The 26,762-nt window shown below is 42.1% G+C and overlaps 1 protein-coding gene across 1 annotated transcript in view; it reads left to right on the top strand.

Annotated features, from left to right (window-relative positions):
* The window catches only part of dnah2 (dynein, axonemal, heavy chain 2), a 62,444-nt gene that overhangs the window by 22,752 nt on the left and 12,930 nt on the right, over positions 1 to 26,762 (top strand). The window contains exons 26-72 of the mRNA XM_076724643.1: positions 447 to 603; positions 1,330 to 1,412; positions 2,725 to 2,905; positions 3,579 to 3,717; positions 4,201 to 4,418; positions 4,568 to 4,660; positions 4,804 to 4,929; positions 5,265 to 5,375; positions 5,566 to 5,754; positions 6,116 to 6,219; positions 6,904 to 7,093; positions 7,191 to 7,371; positions 7,545 to 7,672; positions 9,080 to 9,232; positions 9,718 to 9,843; positions 10,303 to 10,521; positions 11,061 to 11,178; positions 11,381 to 11,517; positions 12,504 to 12,641; positions 12,779 to 12,937; positions 13,173 to 13,325; positions 13,640 to 13,731; positions 13,909 to 14,104; positions 15,175 to 15,399; positions 15,555 to 15,659; positions 16,329 to 16,517; positions 16,830 to 16,915; positions 17,082 to 17,212; positions 17,378 to 17,527; positions 18,207 to 18,374; positions 18,696 to 18,856; positions 19,169 to 19,308; positions 20,644 to 20,776; positions 20,876 to 21,015; positions 21,282 to 21,492; positions 21,708 to 21,824; positions 22,116 to 22,257; positions 22,810 to 22,979; positions 23,117 to 23,233; positions 23,358 to 23,522; positions 23,683 to 23,805; positions 23,992 to 24,140; positions 24,261 to 24,327; positions 25,338 to 25,488; positions 25,627 to 25,775; positions 25,957 to 26,090; positions 26,554 to 26,698. Of these exons, the coding sequence (XP_076580758.1) occupies positions 447 to 603; positions 1,330 to 1,412; positions 2,725 to 2,905; positions 3,579 to 3,717; positions 4,201 to 4,418; positions 4,568 to 4,660; positions 4,804 to 4,929; positions 5,265 to 5,375; positions 5,566 to 5,754; positions 6,116 to 6,219; positions 6,904 to 7,093; positions 7,191 to 7,371; positions 7,545 to 7,672; positions 9,080 to 9,232; positions 9,718 to 9,843; positions 10,303 to 10,521; positions 11,061 to 11,178; positions 11,381 to 11,517; positions 12,504 to 12,641; positions 12,779 to 12,937; positions 13,173 to 13,325; positions 13,640 to 13,731; positions 13,909 to 14,104; positions 15,175 to 15,399; positions 15,555 to 15,659; positions 16,329 to 16,517; positions 16,830 to 16,915; positions 17,082 to 17,212; positions 17,378 to 17,527; positions 18,207 to 18,374; positions 18,696 to 18,856; positions 19,169 to 19,308; positions 20,644 to 20,776; positions 20,876 to 21,015; positions 21,282 to 21,492; positions 21,708 to 21,824; positions 22,116 to 22,257; positions 22,810 to 22,979; positions 23,117 to 23,233; positions 23,358 to 23,522; positions 23,683 to 23,805; positions 23,992 to 24,140; positions 24,261 to 24,327; positions 25,338 to 25,488; positions 25,627 to 25,775; positions 25,957 to 26,090; positions 26,554 to 26,698 (6,859 nt within the window). The remainder of the gene's footprint in view (positions 1 to 446; positions 604 to 1,329; positions 1,413 to 2,724; positions 2,906 to 3,578; positions 3,718 to 4,200; positions 4,419 to 4,567; positions 4,661 to 4,803; positions 4,930 to 5,264; positions 5,376 to 5,565; positions 5,755 to 6,115; positions 6,220 to 6,903; positions 7,094 to 7,190; positions 7,372 to 7,544; positions 7,673 to 9,079; positions 9,233 to 9,717; positions 9,844 to 10,302; positions 10,522 to 11,060; positions 11,179 to 11,380; positions 11,518 to 12,503; positions 12,642 to 12,778; positions 12,938 to 13,172; positions 13,326 to 13,639; positions 13,732 to 13,908; positions 14,105 to 15,174; positions 15,400 to 15,554; positions 15,660 to 16,328; positions 16,518 to 16,829; positions 16,916 to 17,081; positions 17,213 to 17,377; positions 17,528 to 18,206; positions 18,375 to 18,695; positions 18,857 to 19,168; positions 19,309 to 20,643; positions 20,777 to 20,875; positions 21,016 to 21,281; positions 21,493 to 21,707; positions 21,825 to 22,115; positions 22,258 to 22,809; positions 22,980 to 23,116; positions 23,234 to 23,357; positions 23,523 to 23,682; positions 23,806 to 23,991; positions 24,141 to 24,260; positions 24,328 to 25,337; positions 25,489 to 25,626; positions 25,776 to 25,956; positions 26,091 to 26,553; positions 26,699 to 26,762) is intronic.

Here is a 26,762-nt window from a genome sequence, read left to right as displayed (position 1 = left end):
AAAAGGCAATCCAGGAGACATTGTTTATATGACTGGAAAAAAAAAGACTACTGTCCTTGATAATGAGATAAGATGTTGTCAAGAGGGAGGAGGTAAATAATAAACAGGAGTGGCCCCAACACTGTACCCTGTGGCAGTTTGTCTGTCTCTGTTTGCTATTGGCTAATGGTCTCAAGATAGAGGGTGTTGTATGCTGTACAAATTGTAATTGGAAATTTGAGTTCAAAAACAAACTGTAAGCTCTGTAAATATTCCAAAAACAATATAGAATTTACAGACACAAACACAAGTACAGTACATATACAGTATCAATACTAAACAAGGTATGAAGCTGCTTTAAATGATGATTATTGACATCTCACATTACTTATAACTTAGTTATTGCAGCAAAGAGAGAGATATTTTGACAGAGACAAACCATGCTTTCAATGCCATCTTTCTTTCAGGCACTGGAAGCAGATCTGCGAGGAGCTGCAGTGCTCTTTTGACCAAACCAGCCCTGAATTCACGCTGGAGAAGATCATTTTTCTCGGCCTCGACAAGTATGCTGACAAGATCTGTGAGATCTCTGGAGCGGCCAGCAAGGAACTCTCAATAGAACAGGTCATCTGATGCTCAGTGGGCATTTTTGTAGCTTCTTCTGCCTCCATTTGTTCTAACCAGGGTCTCGCCCAGGAAGTTAGAAGCATCCCTTCCACTCTGCCTTATGGCCTGCTGTTCCCGGACAGCACAGCCAGCCCATGAAGCAGAAGTGTCTGCCTCTCAGCCTTTGTCAAAATGAAATCCTGCCCCTAGCCGCTAGCACTTGTAGAGGTTTTAGGGCTAGATTTGTGCACATGGAAGCACAGTGCAAATTTGTTCTATGGCTTTTATTCAATTCAATCTGCATGTAATTAGCAGACGATTTACTAAAACAGCAGATAATTTTGCAATTAGAAACATTCTAGGGACATTCTGTGAGTGCCTAAAGGTACAGTCATGTGATAGGATTTATTTGAGATTAGCCAGCTCAGAAAAGAAATCAATCTGTCAAATTGAAATCCTGCCTATTACAAAGCTACCATTTTACTTTTCAGACATGTTTGTGAAGTGTATTTTGGGGTATCTATCTATTTTAAAAGGTCCATCTCTGATGCGTGAAGCTAAGAAAGCTGAACTCACACGCACAGCCAAGACACATGGTTTCCAGCCATTAATTATCTAGTCATGACAATGTGTCATATTGAGCTTGTGGAAAAGGAGAATAATAGAAACATGGCCCCCTCATTTTGCCACCTCTCAGCGCTGCGTTCTGTCTGTTAACATTACTATTTTTGTTTGATATTTAAGGGCCTGGAGGACATTATGAAGACATGGGAGGAAACGTTCCTGGACATTGCACCTCACAAAGATGAAGGCCACTTCCGGCTGAGGTGAGAAAGTGTTTGGGAGTAGGGTTCAAGAAGTTATAATTGTAAACCAGGCTGAAACTCACTCCAACCTATGGTCATAGATTTGTGGCTTCATTATGTCTTATTTACATGCAAGGCTAGTTCCCACAGCTCTGTGCAGCTTGATACTGCCATCTGGTGATTTCTAAATCGAGATTTTTTTGCATGTACTGTAGATAATGAAATGCCTCAGTAGCTTGGCTGTATATAGTAGAAAGCATACATTATGTGATGCTGATGTAAGAACGATCTGTATGTGAACCACCTTGTTGGACAAGTCAGAAAAAGGGAGTGAGATTGTTTGTTTGGCAGCAGAGATGAGTGAGCAGAGCAGCGACAGTCTGGCTGATGAAAGCAGGAATGCCCAGCCCATCTGCTGCATATAAAAATGATAGTAGTATGAATAAAGATTAGCACCAGCATTTAGACCTTCATGTTGGCAAATTGAACTTACGGAAGTAAAAAGAACAGTTCATAAAATGAATTAAATAGAAATGTTAGGGGGAACCTCTATTCATGACCTCAGTGTTTCTACAACCCTGGTTACAGTTCTGCTTATATCTTGTGCATTATTAAACTACTGAGTGCAAAGAGGACTTTTTCCCATCTCAACAGACAGTATAAAACTGCATTTGTCACTCCAGATACTGTAAATTGCAAGTTCTTATACCAAAGCCATGCTCCATCATTCTGTTTAGCTTTCTTATTTAATAGCTGAGGCCAATTATACCTTGCTGTGGCAACGTTAAGCATTAGTCAAAATGGTGCACAGCATGAAAATCCTGTCAGTTACTTTGTTTCATTAAATCAGCGAAGAAGAAATTATATGGTGTTTTTCTGACAATGAGATTGCTTCAATGTGCTGGACTCATAAAGCAGGACGTCAACTCTCTCCACGTAGGAAAGTGTATCCAAAACACAACAAATGTGTTTCCATAGTTATCCCTCAGGCCAAGTCAAAGCCAAAGCCATCTTAACTGATTAAACAGGGGGGTAAAGCTACAGTCAGCCACTGGCCTACAGTGAACATGAGAGGGGAGAGAGGCGAGGTGAGATTGTGACACAAGGGTAGGCAACGGCTTCCTTCAAGTTTGTACATAGGATGTACTGCATGATGTTCACAAGGGGGAGTGAATATTAGAAACATCTCTGAATTCTCTCTATTATGCAGTCACAATATGTAACATTAATTACAGCCTCAAAGACTACCAACAAGGTTAATTGAAACCTTTTGGCACAAACTGAACATAATATTTCCCCCCCCCCTTTTTTTTTTTTGTTTTTGTTTTCCTAGAGGCACAGAGGAAGTTTTCCAGACCCTGGAGGACAACCAGGTTGCTCTGTCCACAATGAAGGCTTCTCGCTTTGTCAGAGCCTTTGAGCGGGAGGTGGACTGCTGGGAACGCCGGCTGTCCCAGGTGCTGGAAGTCATCGAGATGATCCTCACTGTGCAACGTCAGTGGATTTATCTAGAGGTACTTGTGCAGGAAACATATTTAACTTTGCTATGTCATAGGATTCATTATTATACATGGATATTCATTGCTTTATGTTCTATTATTGTCTGTGAATATTCATCATTTGATGGTGTACATATTTATTATCTGGTGTTTTGTTAATAGAGTTTGAGTTTATTTCAATAGACGTGTAGGTTAATTGTTGGATTCTGGCACATGGTAAGTACTGTTGAAGCACATCTAGCACACAGTGTGGTAGTCACTGTTGGCTACATTGTTCACTGTTACACTGTGTCTACGCAGGAGACGACATGTAAGCAGCACGTTAGCTGAACAGCAGTACCTTCAGCTTCAAAAGGAGTCACCGTACATCACCTGTGTAGACAGCCTGATTGATTAACATAGGAGCGGATCCGTTCCATAAGACGTCAAGAGACAAATGACGAAAAACATGGCTGAAACGCCTCCTGTGTAGACACGACAGACCCATTTATTGATTAAAGCATCATTCAGTTTGTGTGCAGTCCTACTGAATGATTTCTGTCACAGCTCTCTGAGTTTGGTTTTCTCGTGTTTGTTTTCTGTTATAAATTATTTATACCATCACCTTCCTTTTTTGGGCTCTTACACAATTAACTTCTTTCCACTACCACAATCTTTCTCTGTAACTCTCCATTTTTCGTCACTCTAGAATATTTTCCAAGGAAAGGACATCCGGGAGCAGCTGCCTCAAGAGTGCAAAGAGTTCGAAGATGTTAGTTCGAGTTGGAAGACCGTCATGGGCCGACTCCACAAGGACAGCAATGCCTTGCAAGGAACACACCACCCTGGTATGACAGCATACTTTTCTACTTTACATTTTTCTTTAAAGAACAGCCATATCATTAGATTTTCTTCTGTGTCTCTGCGGCACATAAACAAATGTCTTTAATCAAATTTTGTGCCCATATATAAGGTAGGCCAATATTTATATTATCTTAAACTTGTGTTGTCTAATGTTGAGATGTATTTATTTTCTTTTTGCTGTAGTTATCCTGTGATGGGTATACAGCTACTTTGTATGCATCCCATGTTTAATCCCAATCCTTCATGTGAGAGGTAAATTCTACTTTGAAATTAGGAGTGAAGAAAATATCACAAAACACATGGTTGAAGAATAGTTGGTAGGATTCTAGTGTGTTAAAAAACAAACCTGTGATGACATCGGCCCAAAGAGACTTCTTATTCAGGAATAAAATACATATTTTTATTACACGAATAAGAACAATATTCAGAACGTAGTCTTAAATCGGCCTCTCGGCTCCGTCTTTCAGGCTTGCCGGAGAAGCTGTCAGGGATGAGCGCCAAGCTGGAGGAGATCCAGAAGGCCCTTGACATGTACCTGGAGACCAAGAGGCAGATCTTCCCAAGATTCTACTTCCTGTCCAATGATGACGTGCTGGAGATCCTAGGGCAGTCACAGAACCCAGAGGCCATGCAGCCCCACCTGAAGAAGTGTTTCGACAACATCAAGAGCCTGCACATTGAAAAGGTGCGGAGCTGAGATACAAATCAACCACAGACACACATACTTTCTGGAGCTAGTGCTACTCAGAGAGAGTCTTTTAAGGTTCCTAAACATCATACATTTACATGATTGATGGTTCTAGAAATGCTGCTGTTTATCTGTGTCTTCTATAGGATTTCAGTAAGCCAGTCGCCGTCGGGATGTCGTCTGCTGATGGAGAGTTTGTTACTTTCGCTTCCCCAGTGAAACTGGACAGACCTGTGGAGGTAAAGCAGTGGTGATCATGGTGATGCGAGTGCCATGCAGATAAATCTGTGTGAAGTCATCATAACATTGATGCTAATGAATGCGATAAAGAGAGTTATAATACAGGAAAATGTTTGCACCACTTTGTTTCGTATGTGTGTAGGTTTGGCTGTGCGATGTCGAGAAGACCATGCGTACTACACTGAAGTATTGTTTGAGTGACTGCCTTGTTGCTCTGAAGAAGATGAAAGGACAGAGAGACAAATGGGTCAGAGACTGGCCAGGACAGGTATGTTTCTATTTGGCTTTTCCCTCTTTAATTGCTCATCCTACTTTTTACTGTGTGTAATGCCAATTATTTCTCCTCAATTTCCAAATCCCAATTCAAGCTGAACTCTGAGCAACTTGTCTCAATTTCCATGGGTTTGTTTTCAGTCCGTGTCATTGGGTTAGTGTAGAACTAACTTGCTTAAAGGTACACAAGCTGTATTCCCTAACCTCAAATGTATTGCATATTCTCCTGCTTGTAAGTATTTTAATGTTAACTTAAATGAAAACAAAGATAAAAGGTTCTTTAAAGTGTAGGATTCAGTTTTCTTTAAATGTGTATTCTTCCTGTTTTAGATGCTGATCACAGCCAGTCAGATCCAGTGGACCACCGACGTCACTAACTCTCTCATTACCAGCAAAGACAGAGGTGATAAGTCCTCTCTTAAGACCATGAAGAAGAAACAGGTGTGATAGACTTTTTGTCACTTGACTAAACGTTTCAGGAATTTGGACATTATATATATATTTGTTTATGTATTTATTTATTAGATTATTGAGTGAAATCATTTTGATGACCAGTATGTCTCCATACAGCAAGCTGAAAGCTCTGTAGCATGATGATTCTAAGCATGTGAAATGTGTCTTCATTTCTCAGGTCTCCATGCTTCAGTGCTATTCAGAGACCATCCGTGGCAACCTGTCCAAAGTCCTACGTCTGAAGATTGTAGCGCTGGTCACAGTGGAGGTTCATGCTCGGGATGTCATTGATAAACTGGCTAAGGCAGGCTGCAATGACATCAATGCTTTTGAGTGGCTCTGCCAGCTGCGACTGTACTGGGAGAAGGTATGCTCTGAGAGGGACAAGTGAGGACAACAGACAGGAGTTACTGTTCTTTGTGGCTTTTGTGGTTTATATGATGAGGACTGGAATCAGTGCAGAGGAAATACACCTCAGTACATCTTGTCTTCTCCATCAGAGTTTCCCATCACGGATTTTACTGACATTTAGTTTCAAAAAATAAAATAGAACAAGTGTGTAGATAAATAGGTTTTACTGATTCAGACATATATCCTGTCTCTGTCCCACATTTTTCCATATTATCAACATTTCTCTCTCCACCACTGAGTTTACTGATCTAATGCCAGCGTGAGATCAGTTTTGCTGAGATGAGCTGGATTTTCTGTTTTGTTTGCTCTCCCTATAGGATGTGAATGATTGTATAATCCGACAGACCAACACACGTTTCAAGTATGGCTATGAGTATCTCGGCAACTCTGGACGGCTCGTCATCACTCCGCTTACTGACAGGTCACCATCAGTTATTCAGTCAATTAGTGCACCGATCAACCAAAGCATCAACACATCAATCAATCCATCAAAAACGTCACATGGCAATTAATTAATTCATGAGTGATTTATTAAATTATTTTGTATTTTTATATTTAAACTGTCATTTCAATGTAGAATATTGATGCCGAGAATCAGACCTCTGAATGATTCCCCATTCTGGAGACTGAGGACAGGTTTACACCGTGATTAGTATCTTGTGTAATTAAATGTCAAGTAAATTACATGAGAGCAGACAGAAGCTACCATTAGCATTGTCACAGTCGTATAATCACTAGATGAAACCTGCATTCACAGATAAAAGGATTACTGCCAGTTATTATGGTAATGGTTGTCATAGTGGGTAGATTAGTAACTGCACTATGTAATATATTAGTTCGTGCTGGCACATCTCATCTCGTGTATCATATATCACCATCTCGTATATGTGTTTTTAAGGTGCAGCATAAAAAACTAACAAACATGCTGTATTTCCAAGTCATGCAGTCATTTGTCTTTTGTCAAGATTTCAGTATGTGTTTATTTCATTTGTTTAATATTGCTTTAATACCAAAAATATATAGATCGTATATGAAATCATATAATGAATATTTGTTTCTGCACTGATTCTCTGTCGAGTAAATATCCATGTTTGATTCTGCTCAGGTGTTACATGACCCTGACCACAGCGCTCCATCTTCATCGGGGGGGCTCTCCTAAAGGCCCTGCTGGGACTGGGAAGACAGAGACTGTGAAGGACTTAGGCAAAGCTCTGGGCATGTACGTCATCGTAGTCAACTGCTCTGAAGGACTAGACTACAAATCCATGGGACGCATGTACTCTGGCCTGGCACAGGTAGGCAAGAAAAGATGTGCATGTTTTAATGGTCAACAAGTCTGTGTAACGGAGCTCTCAAATCTGTAATTTATTTCACTGTGTCCACGCTGAACAGACAGGGGCATGGGGGTGCTTCGATGAGTTCAACCGTATCAACATCGAGGTGTTGTCAGTAGTGGCCCAGCAGATCCTCTCCATCCTTTCTGCCCTCTCAGCCGGACAATCCAAGTTCCATTTTGATGGACAGCACATACGTCTGGTCTGGTCATGCGGCATCTTTATCACCATGAATCCCGGTAAAGCAGTGCTGATGTGCAAATAAATGCACTGCATTTTACTGTATGTGACCATAGGTTGGTGGAAATGCAAACATCTGAATCATACAGTTGTCTGTCTTGACAGCTGTCATAATTGTCTCTTTCTGTATATGTAATTCTAATCTTTTCTCTCCATTTGTATTTTTTCCTAGGTTATGCTGGTCGTACTGAGCTTCCAGACAACCTCAAGTCCATGTTCAGACCTATCTCCATGGTGGTGCCAGACTCCACTCTAATTGCTGAGATCATGCTGTTTGGAGAGGGCTTCAACAACTGCAAGGTGCAACCACTCAAGGAAAATTTATACTGGTAGCATGCTTGGATGCCCTTATGTTAGAAGCCTGGCAAGCATTGGTCTGTTGTGTTATCCAGGAACATGGAGATTTTGCATTCCTCTATGTTACTGTAGGGAACTTTCTTAAACTCAAACTCTTTTCACTAACCAGGCCTTGTCTTTATAGTGGTTGTATCAGTAAAATTAATTATGTATGGGCACTTTTTTTTACCCTGTACACAGTTCTGAATATGCACTGATTTCCAAAGTGTATCTTGTTGAATGATCACAGCCTTAATGAAACATCCCCTTTTTATGTGAAGAGCTCAGGCAATCAGCAGTTGGGATTGAGTTCTTCTACACTGATAGAGATGCAATATCATCAAATCAATCTGATGAACTCAATTAAAAATACCATGGTTGCCTTTTCATGTCACTGCTACAGACTTCAAGGTTTTTTTTTTGATTTATCAAGTTTTTAACAGACAAATTCTTGTTTTTGTACTGTACATGCCATTTAAAGCGATCTTGTTGAAAAGTGTGAATGGCTGGAGCCTTGGCTGAACATACAGTGGTGGGTGTTGATCAATCTGTTTCCCTGTGATTTGTAGCTCCTTTTAGCTGGATGTGCTGATCTGAGATCAAAGTCAGAATGGGGTTTGGTGCAGAGCCAAGATGTACGGGCATTGTTGTGTGTTTGTGTGTAAGTGTGATGATTTCCACAGACACGTGATTTTCTGGGACCAGAGCTAGAGCAGGATTACTGTTGACTCACCAGGGAGCTCTTGCTGCTTCATTCACTATGAATGTGTGTGTTTATTTTGAGGGTGATGACAGAGTGGATGCGCATTAGTGTGCAGGCTATATTTGTTTGCTAAAAGAGTGATGAGAGGAGGTGATGGTGGTATGTTTGCTTCCTAGCCTATGTGTATTTAAGAAGATCCAGATTCTGCCTTGCACTTCCACATGAACACCTATTCTGTTTCTTGGAGGCTTCAGCAAAAGTCAACACTAGCTGTGAATGTTCTTCTACTGAATGTGTAGATGCTGGGACAACTTCAGTGGCCATCCATGCCGCATGAAGACTATACAGACAAATGGATGTGACAAACACTCTTCATGCTCAGTTCACATTATTCTCTTTTGCTGCATTGCAAGCTGACTGTGTGGTTGAACAGATGTACGATTTGAGACTTGTTCTTGATGTCCACTGATGGAAGTGATGGGTTTACATTCAGTAACATATTTTACTGGCACACTGCTCTGCAGTGTCACTCTGGCTCACCTCTGGTTCATACTGCAAATTTTAATCCTGTTTAAGATGACATTTTGTACTTCTCCCTCCTTCCTTCCTTTTCTGTCTGTATGTTACTATATGTCACTCGATCTCTGTCTCCATCTTTCTCCTCATAGCTCCTGGCTAAGAAGGTGTTCACACTGTACTCCCTGGCAGTGCAACAGCTGTCTAAACAGGACCACTATGATTTTGGCTTGCGTGCTCTCACCTCCTTGCTTCGCTACGCTGGAAAGAAGCGGCGATCTTGCCCCAACGTTCCTGATGAAGAAGTAGGTCTCTTTCTCTCTCTCTGTGTCTCTCTGTACTGATATTTAATACTCACCTGTTTTAAAGGATAGGTTTACAATTTCTCATTATAATTTCAGTCAGGTGTCCGTATGAACAGTCCAGTTGCCTTTGGAAAGCGCTTTACCTGGATGAATGAGAGTCATAGGAATCCCTTCCTAATGCGCTTGCAGTGTAACTGATTCAGAACAAAATCCGAAGTCCTACTTCTGTGCAAAATTATAATGTAGATACATAAGAGGGAATTTCATACCAACAAGACTGTAACTTACTTGGGAATAGTAAGTTACATGCTCATGCTACGTCTGCATGAGCTGGTATGTGAACTCAAGCTGTGCTGTTGTCTCTCTTGTAGTGTCCTGTATAACTACAACGCCAAATCATTGGAGAACCATCACATTTGAATTTAAATGAACAAACAACTGTCCTTCAAATAAACTAAACTCTGCATTTGTGTCTCTGCCCTCAGATCCTGCTAATGGCTATGAAGGACATGAACATTGCTAAGCTGACATCTGCGGACCTGCCACTGTTCAGTGGGATAACCCAGGACTTGTTCCCTGCTGTGGAAACACCAACTGAAGACTATGGCCAGGTAAGTCAGCAGTCGGCATTTCTAGTGTTATAGCTAGTGTTTTGCTTTGTTGGCTCTGACTATATGACAGTGTTCCCTCTTATTTGATCCCAAAATGGCAAAACGTTGTCCTGAGAGTTGTCAGCTCCTCTTAATATCCATTGTAGCACCAATATATAGATAAACAGCTCTGCAGCGCCTGTCTGTTTGTCTGGCACAGTCAGGCAGTCAGTGTATCTCTTTTTCTTTTTCTTTTTTCTTTTTTCAAATATAGAGACTTGTCACTCTATTCTTCTTACCTTTCATTATCAGTTACTTTCTGTCTTTGGTATATTTTATATACTGAAATGGCCAAACTTAATTCAACTTGGCCCTGGTACATCATGATCAATATTTCATAATTTTCTGTATATTTGCAGTGTCACTCAGGGTATCACCATCACTGACTACCTGTCTTTTGCTATATTTATTTTGGTGCAGTTGAAGGAGGCTATAGAGACGCAGCTTCGTCAGAGCGGTTTGCAGGTGACTCCTTTTACCATGACCAAAGTCATCCAACTATATGAGACCAAAAACTCTCGACACTCCTCCATGCTGGTGGGCAAGACAGGGAGCGCTAAGAGTGTCACCTGGAGGACCCTGCAGAGTGCCCTCACGGCCCTGCACCACAGGGGAGTGCCTGGCTTCCAGCTGGTGCAGGTCGGTGTGGATGGAAAACAATACGCTGTAATGTATTAGCTAGTACTGCTGCTCACTTTGAGGGTTGTGTTCTAGACAGTCAAAGAGTTTATTGTTTTAAATTCTAACTCTCCACAAATTAGTCTCCTTTAGGTCAGGAAGTTCTCCAACTTTATTATAGAAAATCGTGAGCAAAACGTGAAAGTAAGTGATACATTATGAGCACTGAGTTGCTGTTTTATTATTGCTTGCTGTCGAGGACTCAAATATCTCGATACACTTAGCACCAAAATGCAAAGTGTTGCCACAACTCCCCATTTTATTCTATTTGCTTCTGAGATCTAGTAACTGGTTTGGTGAACATGTATACTGTGCTCACCATTACACGTTCTTCTTACTGCTCTGTCTGTCTATTTACTTCAGCAGCAGTTGTAACCAAAGCGTTAGTGCACACCTTAAAGACATATACTTGACAAATTGTCTTTGGTAATGATGATCTGCCATTACAATGCACTTTTTCTCATCTTCTCTTTCATTCCTCGGTCCCTGTGGCACAACAGGAGTATCCTCTGAACCCCAAAGCAATGAGTCTGGGAGAGCTGTATGGAGAAAATGACCTCTCCACCAATGAATGGACTGATGGAGTGCTGTCCTCCATCATGAGATCAGCCTGCGCAGGTGCTGACATGAAAAACACACATGTAGTACAAGTGAACACATACAAGGGATGATGATTAACTTCTTCGATTTTTTTAAATGAAAAGATAAAATGGTCAGCATTGCATAGATGAGTTAATCCTACTGTCAGTTTAAATAAACATTTTATTTCTGTGTGACTTTACCTTTTCTGTCACTCACTGCATCTCCTCTCCACTCGTAGATGAGAAACCAGATGAGAAGTGGATTGTGTTTGACGGGCCTGTTGACACGCTGTGGATAGAGAGCATGAACTCTGTTATGGATGACAACAAGGTGCTCACGCTCATCAATGGAGAGAGAATCTCCATGCCTGAGCAGGTGAGAGCAGAACTGGAAACAAGACGTTTTCCGCAACAGACATGTTGATTTTTCTGGCGGAAAAGCACAGATGTTTCTAATAACATGAACGATGGCTCTGTTCTATTCAAGTGTCCCAGTAAACCATGACAGTGCGACAGTGAGCCAGCATGCACGATATCAGAACCCTGAAACTGAGGCAGCTAAATTGAAATCAGCCATCAATAACCTGGGCTTTTCCTCCTGTTACATTTCAAAATGTCTTCCATTAAAAAGCCTTTTTAATGTAGGAACATGTGCACATTGTGTTAAATATTTAAGTGGATTCATGGTGACCGGGTATACAATCGTCATAATTCGCATGTTCGCATGTTGCAAGCTTTCACTAGTTTCCAAATGGAAAGCAGTGAATACGCAGTGACTAAAACATCTTTTGTTGTCGGCAGCAACAAAAAGGAAACAAACTGAGCTGTTTTGGCTTCTGTTCAGTAAATCCGACAAAGCAAAAGCACAAGGACGGAGTAAGATTAATAGCTTAAAATTGAGAAGGAGCCAGAGCATTCAAGTGACTTGATCCATTTAGCTGGCTCACGTCAGAAATGGAACAAAGTGACAGCCAACAAATCACCACCATGTCTGTGTGCTTTACATGATTAAAAGAGGGAAGGAGCTTCAAGTAAAATTTACCCCACGAACTAATAAGCTGAGAAACACAATTCTCCACTCCAGACATAGTGCATTAAAGCGAATGATCAAAAAGTCGTTGTTTTAAGTTAATTAATTTAGCTGTGTCTTTGAAATTGAAGTCAGCATTCTGTCTTTTGAGTAGACAATGTAGTAACATTGAAATGTACCTTTCACAATAACAGTAATCTGGTGCAATAAGATGTTGTTTCTAGTCACAGACGAATAAACTAATAACTAAACAAAATCTAATTAATTATCATATATTATTATATCGTAGTCAATCAGGACATTAAAACTGTATGTAAATTCTTTTATCATAGGTGTCTCTGCTGTTTGAAGTGGAGAACCTGGCAATGGCCTCTCCAGCCACAGTGTCTCGCTGCGGGATGGTCTACAATGATTACACTGATCTGGGATGGAAGCCTTCTGTTCAGTCCTGGCTGGACAAGCGACCCAAGGTACACTTACAATAACTCTTTTTGTAAGAATACTTTGATTTGAGGGACATAACAAAACCTTCATGAATGATGATTTTATCACCTCTCTCTCCTCCATCTCCATCTATTTTCCTCTCCATTGCAACATTTCTCCACAGGCTGAAGCAGACCATTTAAAATGTCTGTTTGAGAAGTATGTAGAGAGCACGCTGAACTTTAAGAGGAGCAACTGTAAGGAGCTGATTCCCATCACTGAGCTTAATGGAGTAACCTCTCTCTGCCGCCTCTATGACTCCCTAGCCACATCCAGCAATGGGGTATGACAAGTAGAGTGCAGTCTGTAACCACTGCACATACTAGTTTTCCAGCACACCTTTTAATGTTGATTCTTGATGGCATTTGATGTAACTAAGAAAACTTGTGACTGAAATTAAGACATATATCATCCAACTCCACCCCATGTCTTTACTCAGTAAATCCCAACACAAAAGCTGATATCATCTCGTAAGCATCCCCAGTGTGAAGAACAATGTGATTCCCTCCCTTTCTCAGGTGAATACCGCGGACACAGAAAACTTGGGTAGGATGGTGGAGCTCTGGTTCATCTTCAGCCTTATCTGGTCCATCTGTGCCTCTGTTGACGAGGATGGACGCAAGAAGTTAGACAACTTCCTACGGGAGATGGAGGGCAACTTCCCCATTAAGGTCCTCTGTAGAGCATAATATTTGATTACACACGTATGACATACAATGTGAGCCACATGGCACCGCCTCTCTTCACTGGGTTCCTTGCTTGACCAGTGTCAGGTGTGCTGTAGGTTACAACTGCTGTGGCTAAACTATACTTTGCTAATTAAGTTTGAGCCTCTTGGTTGGGTTAATGTCAACGTTTTAAAAGCACTGCAGGCGTAATAGTAATAATAAGAGATAACACTGGACACCACTTTTCATCAGCATATTAAATGAATCTGTCTTAGCATGCACAAACATTCTCTAAATTTTTATGAAAACTCTTTCAGGACACTGTTTATGAGTATTATGTGGACACCAAGAACAAAACCTGGGCTTCGTTTGAAGATAAGCTGTCAAAGGACTGGCGCTACAATGCCAAGTAAGTAACCGGGTGGTCTTACGTAGCTGACATCTGCTGTTGTGTGTATGTATGTATTAACGTGTGGATGTTTTATCCATTTTACTCTATGCCAATTCAGTTAACTTTTATAGATGACACAAGCTACCATCTACATCTACAATACATCAGTATCTCTCCCTCTGCCCTCTCCTGCAGCGCTCCATTCTATAAGATCATGGCTCCTACAGTGGACACAGTTCGCTACAACTTCCTGGTGAAGGCTCTGGTGTTGGGTCAGTACCCAGTGCTTGTCACGGGGCCAGTGGGCACTGGTAAAACCTCCGTGGCCCAGAGCATCCTGCAGGGATTAGATGAGAAGTGGGCCGCCCTCACTGTCAACATGTCTTCTCAGGTTAGGGCCTTGGCATGGTCTGTGTGTGTCTGTGTATGCCAGGTATGTGTTAATCTTCTCGACTGTTACTGCAAAGAAAGGTCATTTTGGTAAGTGGTATGATATCGCCTTTGATATTTTATTTGTTCCTCTTCATTTGCATGGCTGTCTGCCCTCTCGTCTTTCCGTGAAGCTTAAGGTTATAATTGGAATATTCCCGTTGTGTCCTCCTGTGCCAGACATCCCTAGCCCTTGACTCAGTCTCATTAAAGACAAAGATAGGATATAAATACCATGATATGGATTCACTTGCTAAATATCCTGCATGTCCACTAGGCTGCAACACACATGCTGAAGTAGAGTATACTTGCACAGAATTCCCCCACAGATGCACAGGCTAGCACACACATCTCATCTGTCCACTAAATATAACTTTGGATGAGTCGCCCTCACTCGCAGCATGAGATGCCGTCACATCGAGATGATTGAGTACAGGTGTTGGGTGTGCATGTGCTTGTGCATATTTCTCTGTGTGAGCGCAACTGCCTCCATCCCACCACGTCATGGCTTTGAATAGCCTCCATCTCGGCTTTACTACAATTAGAGTCAAAGTGCTGCATTGCTCGAAGGCGGATGTCAGTGCTGGATGGCAGTGATGAAGGGCTATTAGAGAGCCCCCCCCGTCCCTCTTTAACCACCATCACCATAATCACCATCACCCCCACAGCCCAGCTCTAACCTGGCAGCTCTCTCCCTCCCATTTTTCCCTCCTCTTTCTTCTGCATCTTTCTCATTTCCTGCCATATAAATTGATTCATATATATTTTCGGATAATTGCTCCTGATTAGTCTTCTCTCTGCATTTTCCAGTTCTCTGTCCTTTACACACTCTGCTTCCTTTAGTTCATCTGCACATCTGTTAAGTTCAGCTTTAGCTTCTTTCTTTTACAGATGGTCTTGAATAAGACTTTTTATAGATTTCAAAAGGTGTCCCCCAAGGTTCAATTTTAGCTCCTGTACCCAATACCATTCCATCTTTTCCATATCATTGTCTCTCTCTCTCTCTCTCTCTGTGTCTCCATCACTGTCCAGACCACTTCTAATAACATCCAGGCCATCGTGGAGAGCCGCATTGAGAAGAGGACCAAAGGCGTGTTTGTGCCAGCAGGTGGGAAGCGCCTGCTCTTCTTCCTAGATGACATCAATATGCCAGCCCATGACCTCTTTGGCTCCCAGCCACCACTGGAGCTGCTGCGTCTCTGGATCGACTATGGCTTCTGGTATGACCGCCAGAAACAGACCCTAAAGTTTGTCAAGGTGAGTAAGTCTAGAGGTCTCCTCCATAATTGCCTTTTAATGACCATGCATTTTCAGTATGTGAGGCATGAGCTTTATGTGTGAAATACGATTCATTTCATAGGTGTGTGGTTGTTAAACTCTGTAGTGTTCTGTGTGTTTGTCTGCTTTGTTAGGACATGTTCTTGTTGGCGGCCATGGGGCCCCCTGGTGGAGGGAGAACGCACATTTCTGGCCGCTTACAGAGTCGATTCAACGTCATCAATATGACCTTCCCTAATGTAAGTCCTGCTGACAATTTCTTCTCTTCGACTTTTTTCATTTACCACTGAGGACTAAATGTGTCATTATAGCACTATATTGATTTTTACTTAAGCTTGAATAGGCGAAGAAAATACAGACATAAGAAATGAAATAAAAATACCCAGGATATATAAATTGTGCTCTCTCTCTCTCTCTCTCTCTCTCTCTCTCTCTCTCTCTCTCTCTCTCTCTCTCATGTCCAACACTAAGAGGATTATGATTGTCTGAAAGAGTTCCTGCCATCTTATCTCATTTCTTTGTCTTGTTTTGTTTTATTTGGCTCTCTTCACCTCGTGTCTCTTTTCAGTCTTTTTTAAAACTCTCTGTTGTTCTCCTTTCAACTTTTCCCATCTATCTTTTCTCAGCACTTACTTGTAGCCCCTCTCTTGACACCTCTCTTCACGTGGCTTTTTGTGTTGCCACAAAAGAACAAATTAAATTTGCTTTTGACACCTGACACTTTAGTTGCTGTGGCTGTTGAATGTATGAAGTGGACAACATGAAACATGTCTTAGAAAATTCATATGCTGTTTTTCTTTCTCTTGACCAGTATAGCTTTCAAAATACTGTATGTATATCTTATTGATATGGCTGTATCACTCACAAGATGTACCAAACATGAGCAGACCTGTCTTCTCTGCATGCAGGAGTCCCAGATCAGGCGGATCTACAGCACCATGATCAACCAAAAGCTCCAGGGGTTTAAGGAGGAGGTGAAGCCCATTGGAGAGATTCTGACTCAGGCCACCTTAGAACTGTATTATGCTGTTTCAGCTCGTTTTCTTCCCACTCCAGCCAAGATACACTACCTCTTCAACCTCAGGGATATCTCCAAGGTACACAATAATACATAAAGAGGGGTTAGCTTGATACAAGTATACCCACACACACACACACACACACACACACACACACATACATACAGAACATACAGTGCTTGAAATGTGTTTTGATGAAAATACAACTAGATCCTTTTTAAAGGTAGTTCAATGTATGAAAGGTAGTTCACTATATTAGCACTGGCTGGCCAGGGCTAGTTTAACATGGCCACAATATATTTCTATTGAATTCAAAATAGTTCATGAATGTGCTAATTGAAATGTTAGATGACACATATGTCTGTTTTTTTGCTGTTTTACCCCTTCTAGGTGTTCCAGGGTCTGCTAAGAGCTCACCCAGACTTCCATGACACTAAAAACAACATCACAAGACTGTGGATCCATGAGTGCTTCAGGTAAACATATTTCCCATAGTTCCAGCCTCCTTGTGACAGTGTCATCATGCATCATTATCCATTAGCTGAAACCTAGGATATATCCAGTTGTGAATGGTTTTCTACTTTTCTACTTTGTGTATGTACTTCATATTCTTTATTGTCTGGGTTTTGTGGTTGATTTCAGAGTTTTCTCAGATCGGCTTGTAGATCAGACTGACATGGAGGCCTTCATTGCTTTGCTAGGGGAGAAACTGGGTTCACTCTTCAACCTCACGTTCCACAACATCTGCCCAAACAAACAACTGCCAATATTTGGTACATTTATTATTGTAAACACGCATGCATGCACATTGCAATGTCAAAGTCACACCAATGAGTGTAAAAATATCTTTACAGATAGGATAATGGACTGGTACTGGACTGTGAATGTGTATACATGTACCTATTTATTATAGTTATTACTCTAATTGTGTGTGTCAGGTGATTTCCTGAGTGAGTCTCGTGTATATGAGGACCTACTGGACATGAAAGGTCTCAAAAAGTTCATGGAAACCCAGCTGGAGGACTACAACCTGACACCTGGCGTAGTGCCCATGAGCCTGGTGCTCTTCCGAGATGCCGTCGAACACAGTGCGTCTATGAACATGACACACACATCCAGACTCACTCACTGAGCATAAAATTCTCCTGATGCATCAATTCCACTCATCACATTCTCTCCAGTCAATCCAGTGCATTACCACAATCAATATAAGAGGTCCTCATCTGCTGTGCTGTGGCGTGTCTTTGCTGTGTTCACTGTTTGCCAGTTTTATGATTCAGGCCCAGTTTGAAACTCCTTTGAAAAACGCAGCGGGAGGCCCAGCTAAAAGCTCCCCTTTAGCTGAAAGAGAGAAGGCCTCACAGCACCAGGCTCTGCACACACATGTCTACACACATCTGTCAATGTGTCACTTCACCACATGCCACTGCATATCAATACCGCTGCATTACTACAGAAACAAAGGGAATCAGCACTTGCTTGTGACATGTATTGTTGGTTTGTATATGTGGGCAGGGTTTTCAAGGGACGCTGAAGTTCTGTGTCAATATTAGAACAGATTGTGCACTTTTAAAAGGTAGTGGGAATAAAAAACTATGACTAGATTTTGTCACATGCAACATGATAATCTAGCAGTGCAAGCTGATATGAGGATAAGGTATCTCCATTTTGTAAGAAATTCTTTTCAGTTGTACAAACCACACACAGGGTAATTATAAGAATGCTGCAAAGAAAGGTTTCGGTAATATTTTTGTCTTTCTTCCACAGTAACACGTGCAGTGCGTGTGATCAGTCAGCTCAGGGGCAACATGCTGCTGGTTGGTGTTGGGGGCTCTGGTAGACAGAGTCTGTCTAAGATGGCTGCCTCCATCTGTGAGTACCAGGTATTCCAGGTGGAAGTCACCAAGCAGTACCGCAAACAGGAGTTTAGAGAAGGTGAGATTAAATGCACTACTATTACATTCACAGATATCTGAGAAAGGGGATGTATTACTGCCCCACTTCTTTTTTCCTCAAAGTAACTGTGGTCTGGAAATTAAAACATGAGATGATGGATGGACATTAAACAAGATTAGAACAACCATGGACTCACTTATACACTTTAATATTCACCATAAAGCATGACAAAAGGCACCTGGTTGGTTGACCTGAATTCAGTTTTTGATTAATTGTCTCCAGTTTTGTGCAGTCAATTCCTTCAATCCCACCTTCAGTTAGGTACATTACAATAGATGTTTTGCCTGTCCTGGCTTTCAGACATCAAGAAGCTGTACCGCTTGACCGGTGTGGACAACAAGCCCACAGTCTTCCTGTTCAATGACACCCAGATTGTGGATGAATCCTTCCTAGAGGACATCAATAACATCCTGAGCTCTGGAGAGGTGCCTAACCTCTACAAGCCGGATGAGTTTGTTGAGGTCTGTGTTGTCTTCTGTTTGCCGACCTATTTTCATGTCTATTTGCACACTTTAATACCACTAACTGTAGAGGTTTGGTATCCTTGGTCAAATTAATGAAACCTCTGCTTGACAAAGATGAGGTTTTATGGTGTTGTGTAACATTTTGCTGATTTTCTCAGTTTCCGAATATGGCTGACTTAAGCCTGCTCTTGAAATCTTCCATAAGTAGCCTCCAGTATGTATTTGACAGTTTAACATGCATCATGTGCATCTATAGCTCATTAAAGTTTAGATTAAAAACACATGTTTCTGTTGCCGTTCTACACCTAGGTATGCAATGCTCTGTCAGAGTCTGCCAGGAAAGACAAGGTGGTGGAGACTCCTGACTCTTTGTTCAGTTACCTGATAGAGCGAGTCAGAAACAACCTTCACGTAGTTCTCTGTATGAGCCCGGTGGGAGAGCCCTTCAGGTTGGTTCTGATACTGTTTTCTGCTGCACACTGCATCCTATCATATATCCTGAGTCACAACATGTTCCTTCCTCCTCTTTCTTCTCCTCTCCTCTCTCTGAGAATCCTGCTTGTGCTTTCTGGAAATGAGTGCAATATGAATCACATTGTAGTCCTTACAGCTGAAGAGTCACAGCATTTCAGCGGCTTCTCTGTAGCCGCCTTATGTGCGTTGTTGCTTAACGGGATTACTTCAAACAAAGATTTTCATTTCATTTTATAGTGATTTTATTATACACAAATTAAATACTGGCCTTCACAGTTGTGTCAATACAGTGCCCAGCAGTCTGCATATCTATAACTAGACAGATCTTTGCAATTATCTTAAATTAATTGAGTGAATATTATGCTTGTTACTGCTCCGTACTCTGCTGCTGAGAGGTACTGTAAAATTAGTGCCTCTCACTGGGAGGCACGCCTACACTGTGGACTGTGAGTCGTGCCTCACCATGAGACAGTATGTTAATGGATTATTGACACCAGGTCTTGAGCAAATCAGGTCTAGTAACTCGGGTGATTCTATCGCAAGGACATGAGGCTTAGTGTGTTAACAAACAGTGTGGATGCTGTGACAGAGAGGGTCAGCTGTCTGCACACACACACACACACACACAGATGTAGTATGCACACAGATAGACACACTTTTTCTGTTAATCATTCACTCTTTCCCTTGTCACACAGATTCTCCTCACAAAACACCTCACCCCCTCAGGCACTGATGGCCTGGCTGTAATTAGTGGCACAGGGTAGTGGTGACACATAATGCTGCTAATTGGGCTAGCAGGCACCGTTACCCAGAGTTAACCATTCTCTGTGTTACAAGGCATCATGGCCCTCTGAACACTAGCTGCTAGCAGGATCCATATCACATTGCCAGAGCTCAGGGAGCCCTGCTACACCAATTAAGCGGCTAAACTCACTGATTCTCAGTGTAGGTCTTGAGTATACTCTGCTGTACATTGCTGTAGGACGTTCTCTCAAAATGAGCCTGTTGGGAGCTTTTGTGTCATTCTGCCTGAGGCTAGTCAGTGTTATTTACACATCTATTTTAAGGTACCCATCTGAAAAGACAGTCTTTGCAGCAAAAAACAGCATTAGTTTGAATTACTTTGAAGCTCATCCAGGGTGCATAATGGCTTCATTATTTGTTTTTTTACAGACCAACTGCCAAATGTACTTGCTCTAATATACAGACCCTGTATCTTCAGGGCTATAGTGATCCTGACTATAACTCTGAAGACATTGCATCAACAAATTATTTCTGAATAAAATTCAGAAATGTCTGCTTGCCAACAGGAAACGTATCCTCCAGTATCCAGCCCTCGTCAACTGCACCTCCATTGACTGGTTCTGTGAGTGGCCCAAAGATGCTCTGCTGGAGGTAGCTGAGAGGTACTTGGATGGGCTGGAGCTCGGCTCCTTGGAAGGGGTGAGGAATACAAGCACACAGACATAAACCTACATTTATTGTGTCTGCTGTTATCTGAATGTCAGACCACCTTTTTACATATGTTGCATGATGTTTTAGATCCAGACAAAGGTTGCCAGCATCTTTGTGACCACACACCAGTCGGTAGCAGAGGTGTCCCAACGGATGAAGTTGGAGCTGAGGAGACATAATTATGTGACACCCACCAACTACCTGGAGCTGGTGTCTGGATACAAGAAGTAGGCATCTCATTTTCAGTGTTTCTCCTTCACTTGGTCTCACTTCACTGCTTCATATGTGTCTTCAGGATCACATAGATGGATAACAAAGACACACTAAGCTTGTCCTGTTATAGTCTTGGAGTATGAGTGCACATACCTAAAGTAAAGATACATTACCTGTGGGTGCTTTGAATAATTTGGGTGTTATATGCATCAAATTAGACCCAAACCAGAGCAGTCAAGAGCACAACACTACCCTGTTTAATGTGTGTGTGTCAATCCAGGCTGTTGGCAGAGAAACGCAGTGAACTGGGGGAACAGGTGACCAAGCTGCATAATGGCCTTTTCAAGATCAGTGACACAAGGGAGAAGGTGGAGGCCATGTCTGTAGAGTTGGAGGAGGCCAAGAAGCAGGTGGCCGAGTTCCAGATACAGTGTGACGAGTACCTGTCTGTCATTGTGCAGCAGAAGATAGAAGCTGACAAACAGCAGAAGGTAAGCACCACATGCATGCAAATTACCAAAAAGATTAAAGTAATAGTTTGATTAAGGCATTTGCAGATTGACATCCACCTGACTTACCCAATCACATAGAAAAAGTTTATGTTTGTAGCTCATGATTGGATGGGTGTGTGGTAGTTGGCTAATAGGAAAGAGGCATATAATAGTCAATGACACATTGGAGTTTGTTTGTGTGTGCTTGTGTTGAGGCGGTGAGTGCCAACAGTGAGAAAATCGGGGCAGAAGAGTTACAATGTAAAGCCATGGCTGAGAATGCACAGAGAGACCTGGACGAGGCCCTGCCTGCCCTGGAGGAGGCCATGAAGGTAGATCTCTGTCCTGTTGACTGCATTAATCTTGCCAGTCCCTCTTTATGTTGGTAATTTTGTCTTCACTGCATGGACTCACTTTGTTCATTATCATGTCTGGTTGAATTGTCATTTGATATTTGATGAGTAATGATTGACCTTTCAGTATTGACTGCTCTATTTCTCCTCTGCACAAATGTAAGAGCCTTGTCATTTGAGTGTGTGCTTTCTGTCTGTCTAAATTTGAAAATGACTCCGCGAGCAGTATCCCCTGCCTTCTCAAATCTTCCTTCATCTCTTTGCGCATAGGCTCTGGAGTCTCTGAATAAGAAGGACATGACGGAGATCAAGTCGTATGGCCGTCCCCCAGCACTGGTGGAAACAGTGATGCAGGCTGTCATGACCCTTCTAGGCAAAGAGCCTACCTGGGCAGAGGCCAAGAGACAGCTGGGTGAGAGACAGCAACAGTGCAGAGATTAGGGATGGATGAAGAGAGTTAGGCAAAGGAATGAAGTAATTGGGAAAACTGAAACTGCTATGTTAATCGCTTTTGCTCCAAAAGCAAACAACTCAAAACCACATGAGGACAGATTGTGTACAGTTACACTTAAAGAAAGGAAGGATGTAACTGGAAGGAAGGGGATTGTAGAAGCTGCATTAGAAGTGCCCTTGACCTTGGTAAAAATTCAGCCTGGGACTTGTTTTTACCATTATTATTACTGAACTAACATGTCTTATATACATTTTATCAAACAGATTATGACAAATTCATTTTTGTAGGATCAACCCTAAGCCTAATGACAAAGCTGTGGAGTTGTCGTAGCACTGAATGACACAAAACAGTTTCAATGATTTAGAGAGAATGTAACAAAAGTCCAAAAGAGGACAGCACTTCTTTCCTTTGAGCACAATGACTTGATCAAACTGAGAGCTGCATATAAGAGGAATTTGGCAAAAAACGGTTTGTTTTCATGGTTGTTTGACCTCGTAATGTTTCTGGCAGGGGAGTCCAACTTCATCAAAACATTAGTTAACTTTGACAAGGACAATATATCAGACCGTGTGTTGAAGAAGATTGGCCAGTACTGCAGACAGGTAGACTTCCAGCCAGAGATCATCGGCAAAGTATCGCTGGCTGCCAAGTCCCTCTGCATGTGGGTCAGAGCCATGGAGGTGAGAGGATGTCTGCTGCCTACCAACACATACATACACACTCACAAAATCAAAATCACAAAACAATGAGACTCTTATTTGTTAAATGAATGTATGAAGTAAAACTAAATCCTTGGGTGTGTACACTCTTCCTCCAGGTTTATGGGCGTATCTACAGGGTGGTAGAGCCAAAGCGGGCCCAACTGAATGCTGCCATGGCCCAACTAGCAGAGAAACAGGCTGCACTGGCTGAAGCCCAGAACAAACTACGAGAGGTATGGAGTCCCCGTGCATTTAGCCACCAGCTTGATAGATGTTTAAACACTTGCTCAAGTTAAGTTTATATACGAGTGCAACAGCATTGTAATAAATCAAATATACTTGCGTGTGTGTGAGCAGGTGGGGGAGAAACTAGATCAGCTGAAAAAGCAGCATGGTGAGAAGCTGGCCATGAAGGAGAGTTTGAGGAAGAAGTCTGATGAGATGGAGGTGAAGCTGGACCGAGCTGACAAGCTGGTGACTGGACTTGCTGGAGAGAGGGTCCGCTGGGAGGAGAGAGCTGCTGTAGGCCATTCACATGCACACACACACACATACACGACAAAAATAATAACCCTTCTCCTAAAAATTGCTCCTTTCAAGTCACTAGCAAGAAGCAAATAGATCATATAATACATAACTTACACAGGCTTATGTAACTTGGATCTGTGTGTGTGTGCTTCAGGGTCTTGAAGAAAACATGGGATACCTTGTTGGAGACTGTTTGCTAGCAGCATCTTTCCTGTCCTACATGGGACCCTTCCTTTCCAACTACAGAGATGAGCTCCTTGCCATCTGGATGAAGGAGGTGAGACACAGACACACACACACACACCTCTTGGAAACATATATCCCGCTGTGCAGTTCTACTGTTAAAATGCTCACAAATTGATGGTTGTATTTCCATGTAAGCCCATGTTTTACCCTGTTCTTTTTCTCTCTTTCTCCTCTCTTTCTTTAACTCCATCTTGCTCTCGGTTTGTCCTCTCCTCAGGTTCGGGACTTAGATATCCCATGCACACCAGGTTTCAGTTTTGCAGTTTTTCTATCCAAGCCTACAGCAGTGAGGGACTGGAACATTCAGGGCCTACCCTCTGATGCATTCTCGACTGAGAATGGAGTCATCGTCACCCGTGGGAATCGGTCAGTACAGGAAGACACAACCTGTTGTCAAAGGGTTTTTCAAGTGCATTTGGGTTTATTAGTCTTGGATTTGGTTGTATTCACTGTGCAGAACATTTTATTTCTGTCCCGTCTTTTAAGATGGCCACTGATGGTGGACCCTCAAGGCCAAGCTCTGAAGTGGATCAAAAATATGGAGATGAAGAGGGTAAGAGATTTCTTTTCAGTTATTGTGTCATAACATATCTGGAACAGTCCTGGTTATTTGGGTGTCTGCATAGGAAACAGTTTGTAAATGAAAGATTTTCCAGAGAAGACAGGGAAAGCAGTAAATTTCTGCTCTCGCTTTATTGAATCAGTGTATTTGCAGCTAATAGCATTCAGTATTCCACATTTTGTTTCTCGTTTATTGCTGAGTAAAACCCTGGAAACCCTTGTTTTGTCAATGTTTTCAGCACAGTTCTGATGATGTGTAAAACTGCTTCTTAGAACTGGCCCAAGGAAAGGAATTTATTTCATTATGGATAGGAAACATCTCTTTGTCTCCCAAATGAAGTTATACAATTTAACATGATACCAGTTTCTGTTTCTCTGCCTCAAGGCATATTCACATTTCAGCAGAAAAACAAGGCTCTGACACTGCACGTTTCCCACTCTGGAACTCCCAGTGGCACTGTACCGAGTGTTGTTAGCAGTAGAGTGCTACGTTTCAGACAGTGTTTTTGTAATGAACCTGGTCGCTGCATCTGCATGCTAATGTTTCGCCAACCAAATATCCATTTTGAACCAGTTTTTTATTCAGGTCTGGAAATTAAAAATGTGTTTTTCATCCACCTTTCACTTCAAACAGCGGTGAACAATTGCCTGTGTCCTCAAGGGTCAGGGCAACCTAGGCGAAGATGCATCCACAGACATCCACAAAACATTGTATACAATAATGGAAGAGGCGCACGCAAAAGCTGTTTCACTGTGAGGATGTGAATACGCTTTCACTTCCCACGATTGTTCGCCATACTTTTCACTTGCTCTCTTTAAAGCAGTTTCAACAGGCTGTGTCTTGGCCTGCGTATTATCTCTGTTCTGTTTCTCCAGCTGTACTCAGCTCTCTCCTGCAAAAGAGACCTTGAGCTCAATGAGACGGCCTGACTAAATAAAAGTTATATATGATTTATTTTTCTTTCTGTGCACCTGTGTGTTTCTGTGTGTTCACATGTTCAGGGTCTAAAAGTGATAGACTTTCAAATGCCAGACTACCTGCGGGTGCTGGAGAATGCCATCCAGTTTGGGAATCCTGTTTTGCTGCAGAATGTCCAGGAGGAGTTGGAGCCCTCTCTCAACCCAGTTCTTAACAAGTCCCTGACACGGATAGGTCAGACAGACACACACGCACAGACACGCACTCAATATTTTTTTCATAGATTTTTCTAAAGATAATATTGAAATAAATATGAGGAGTGCCTGAATCTGTTGTCTGTAAGGGTGTGCGTTTGGGTGCACTTTTTTCCAGGTGGCAGGCTGCTGTTGAAGCTGGGTGATAAGGAGGTGGAGTACAGTCCCGAGTTTCGTTTCTACATCGCCACCAAGCTGTCTAACCCCCACTACACACCAGAGATTTCTACAAAGACCACCATAGTCAACTTTGCTGTCAAGGAGCAGGTCTGCGTGTGTTTGTGTGTGCCCTTGTGTGCATGTTTATCTGTGTGTCCTCTTCTGCAAGTTTTGACTCGATTTTACCATAGCACATTTATCTATGTGTGTGTGTATCCTCATTTGTGTGCACATAGAGTTTGAGAGTATGAGCTGCTGGGATAATGGGATTATGTGTGTGTATGAGCAGGGTCTGGAAGCCCAGCTACTGGGAATTGTGGTGCGTAAGGAACGTCCAGAGCTCGAAGAGCAGAAAGATTCTCTGGTGATCAGCATTGCCTCTGGCAAGAGAAGCCTGCAGGAGCTGGAGGACGAGATCCTCAGGTTGTTCAGATGACATTTTCAGACACTATGACCTTTCATTTTTTTCATACATATGTTAGTATTACATATTACCAGTAGTCAAAGTAGTAATAATACCAACAGTAATACTAGTAGCCTGTTGTCGCCCTGGTAGTGGTAAGCACTTCTGAGTAGTAGTGGTGGCCCCATTACCTACCTCCTTAAGAAACATCTGCTTGATGACACATAAACAGGAATTAATGTACTTTTGTCAGGAAGTCTACCAAGAAGTTGTTTTTCAGATTTTCACTCTATTCATGAGACCCACATTTCCAAGTCAAGGTTGTATTTTCACCATAGAAAGAGAGTAAAACACTTTCAACCCTACTTGCTGCGTGCAGGTTTTTGTATAATGTTCTTTTTTTTCTAGATATGATTTATTAGAATTTGATATATTCAGACATATGTTATGTTATATGTACGGTACGTGTGTCTACTCTACCAGGCTGCTGAATGAGGCGACTGGCTCACTGCTGGATGATGTGCAGCTGGTGAACACCCTGCAGACAAGCAAAGTGACAGCCACTGAGGTTTCAGAGCAGCTGGAGATCAGTGAACAGACCGAGATCAAGATCGACTCTGCTAGAGAGGTCAGGTGTATGGATGAAGGGATTGGGGATTCTTATGATAAATTGCAAAGCTTTGGTGTTATGG

This window comes from Chaetodon auriga, chromosome 24 (assembly GCF_051107435.1).
Source record: "Chaetodon auriga isolate fChaAug3 chromosome 24, fChaAug3.hap1, whole genome shotgun sequence".
Classification (NCBI taxonomy): domain Eukaryota; kingdom Metazoa; phylum Chordata; class Actinopteri; order Chaetodontiformes; family Chaetodontidae; genus Chaetodon; species Chaetodon auriga.
This window is presented reverse-complemented; position numbering and strand designations above follow the sequence as displayed.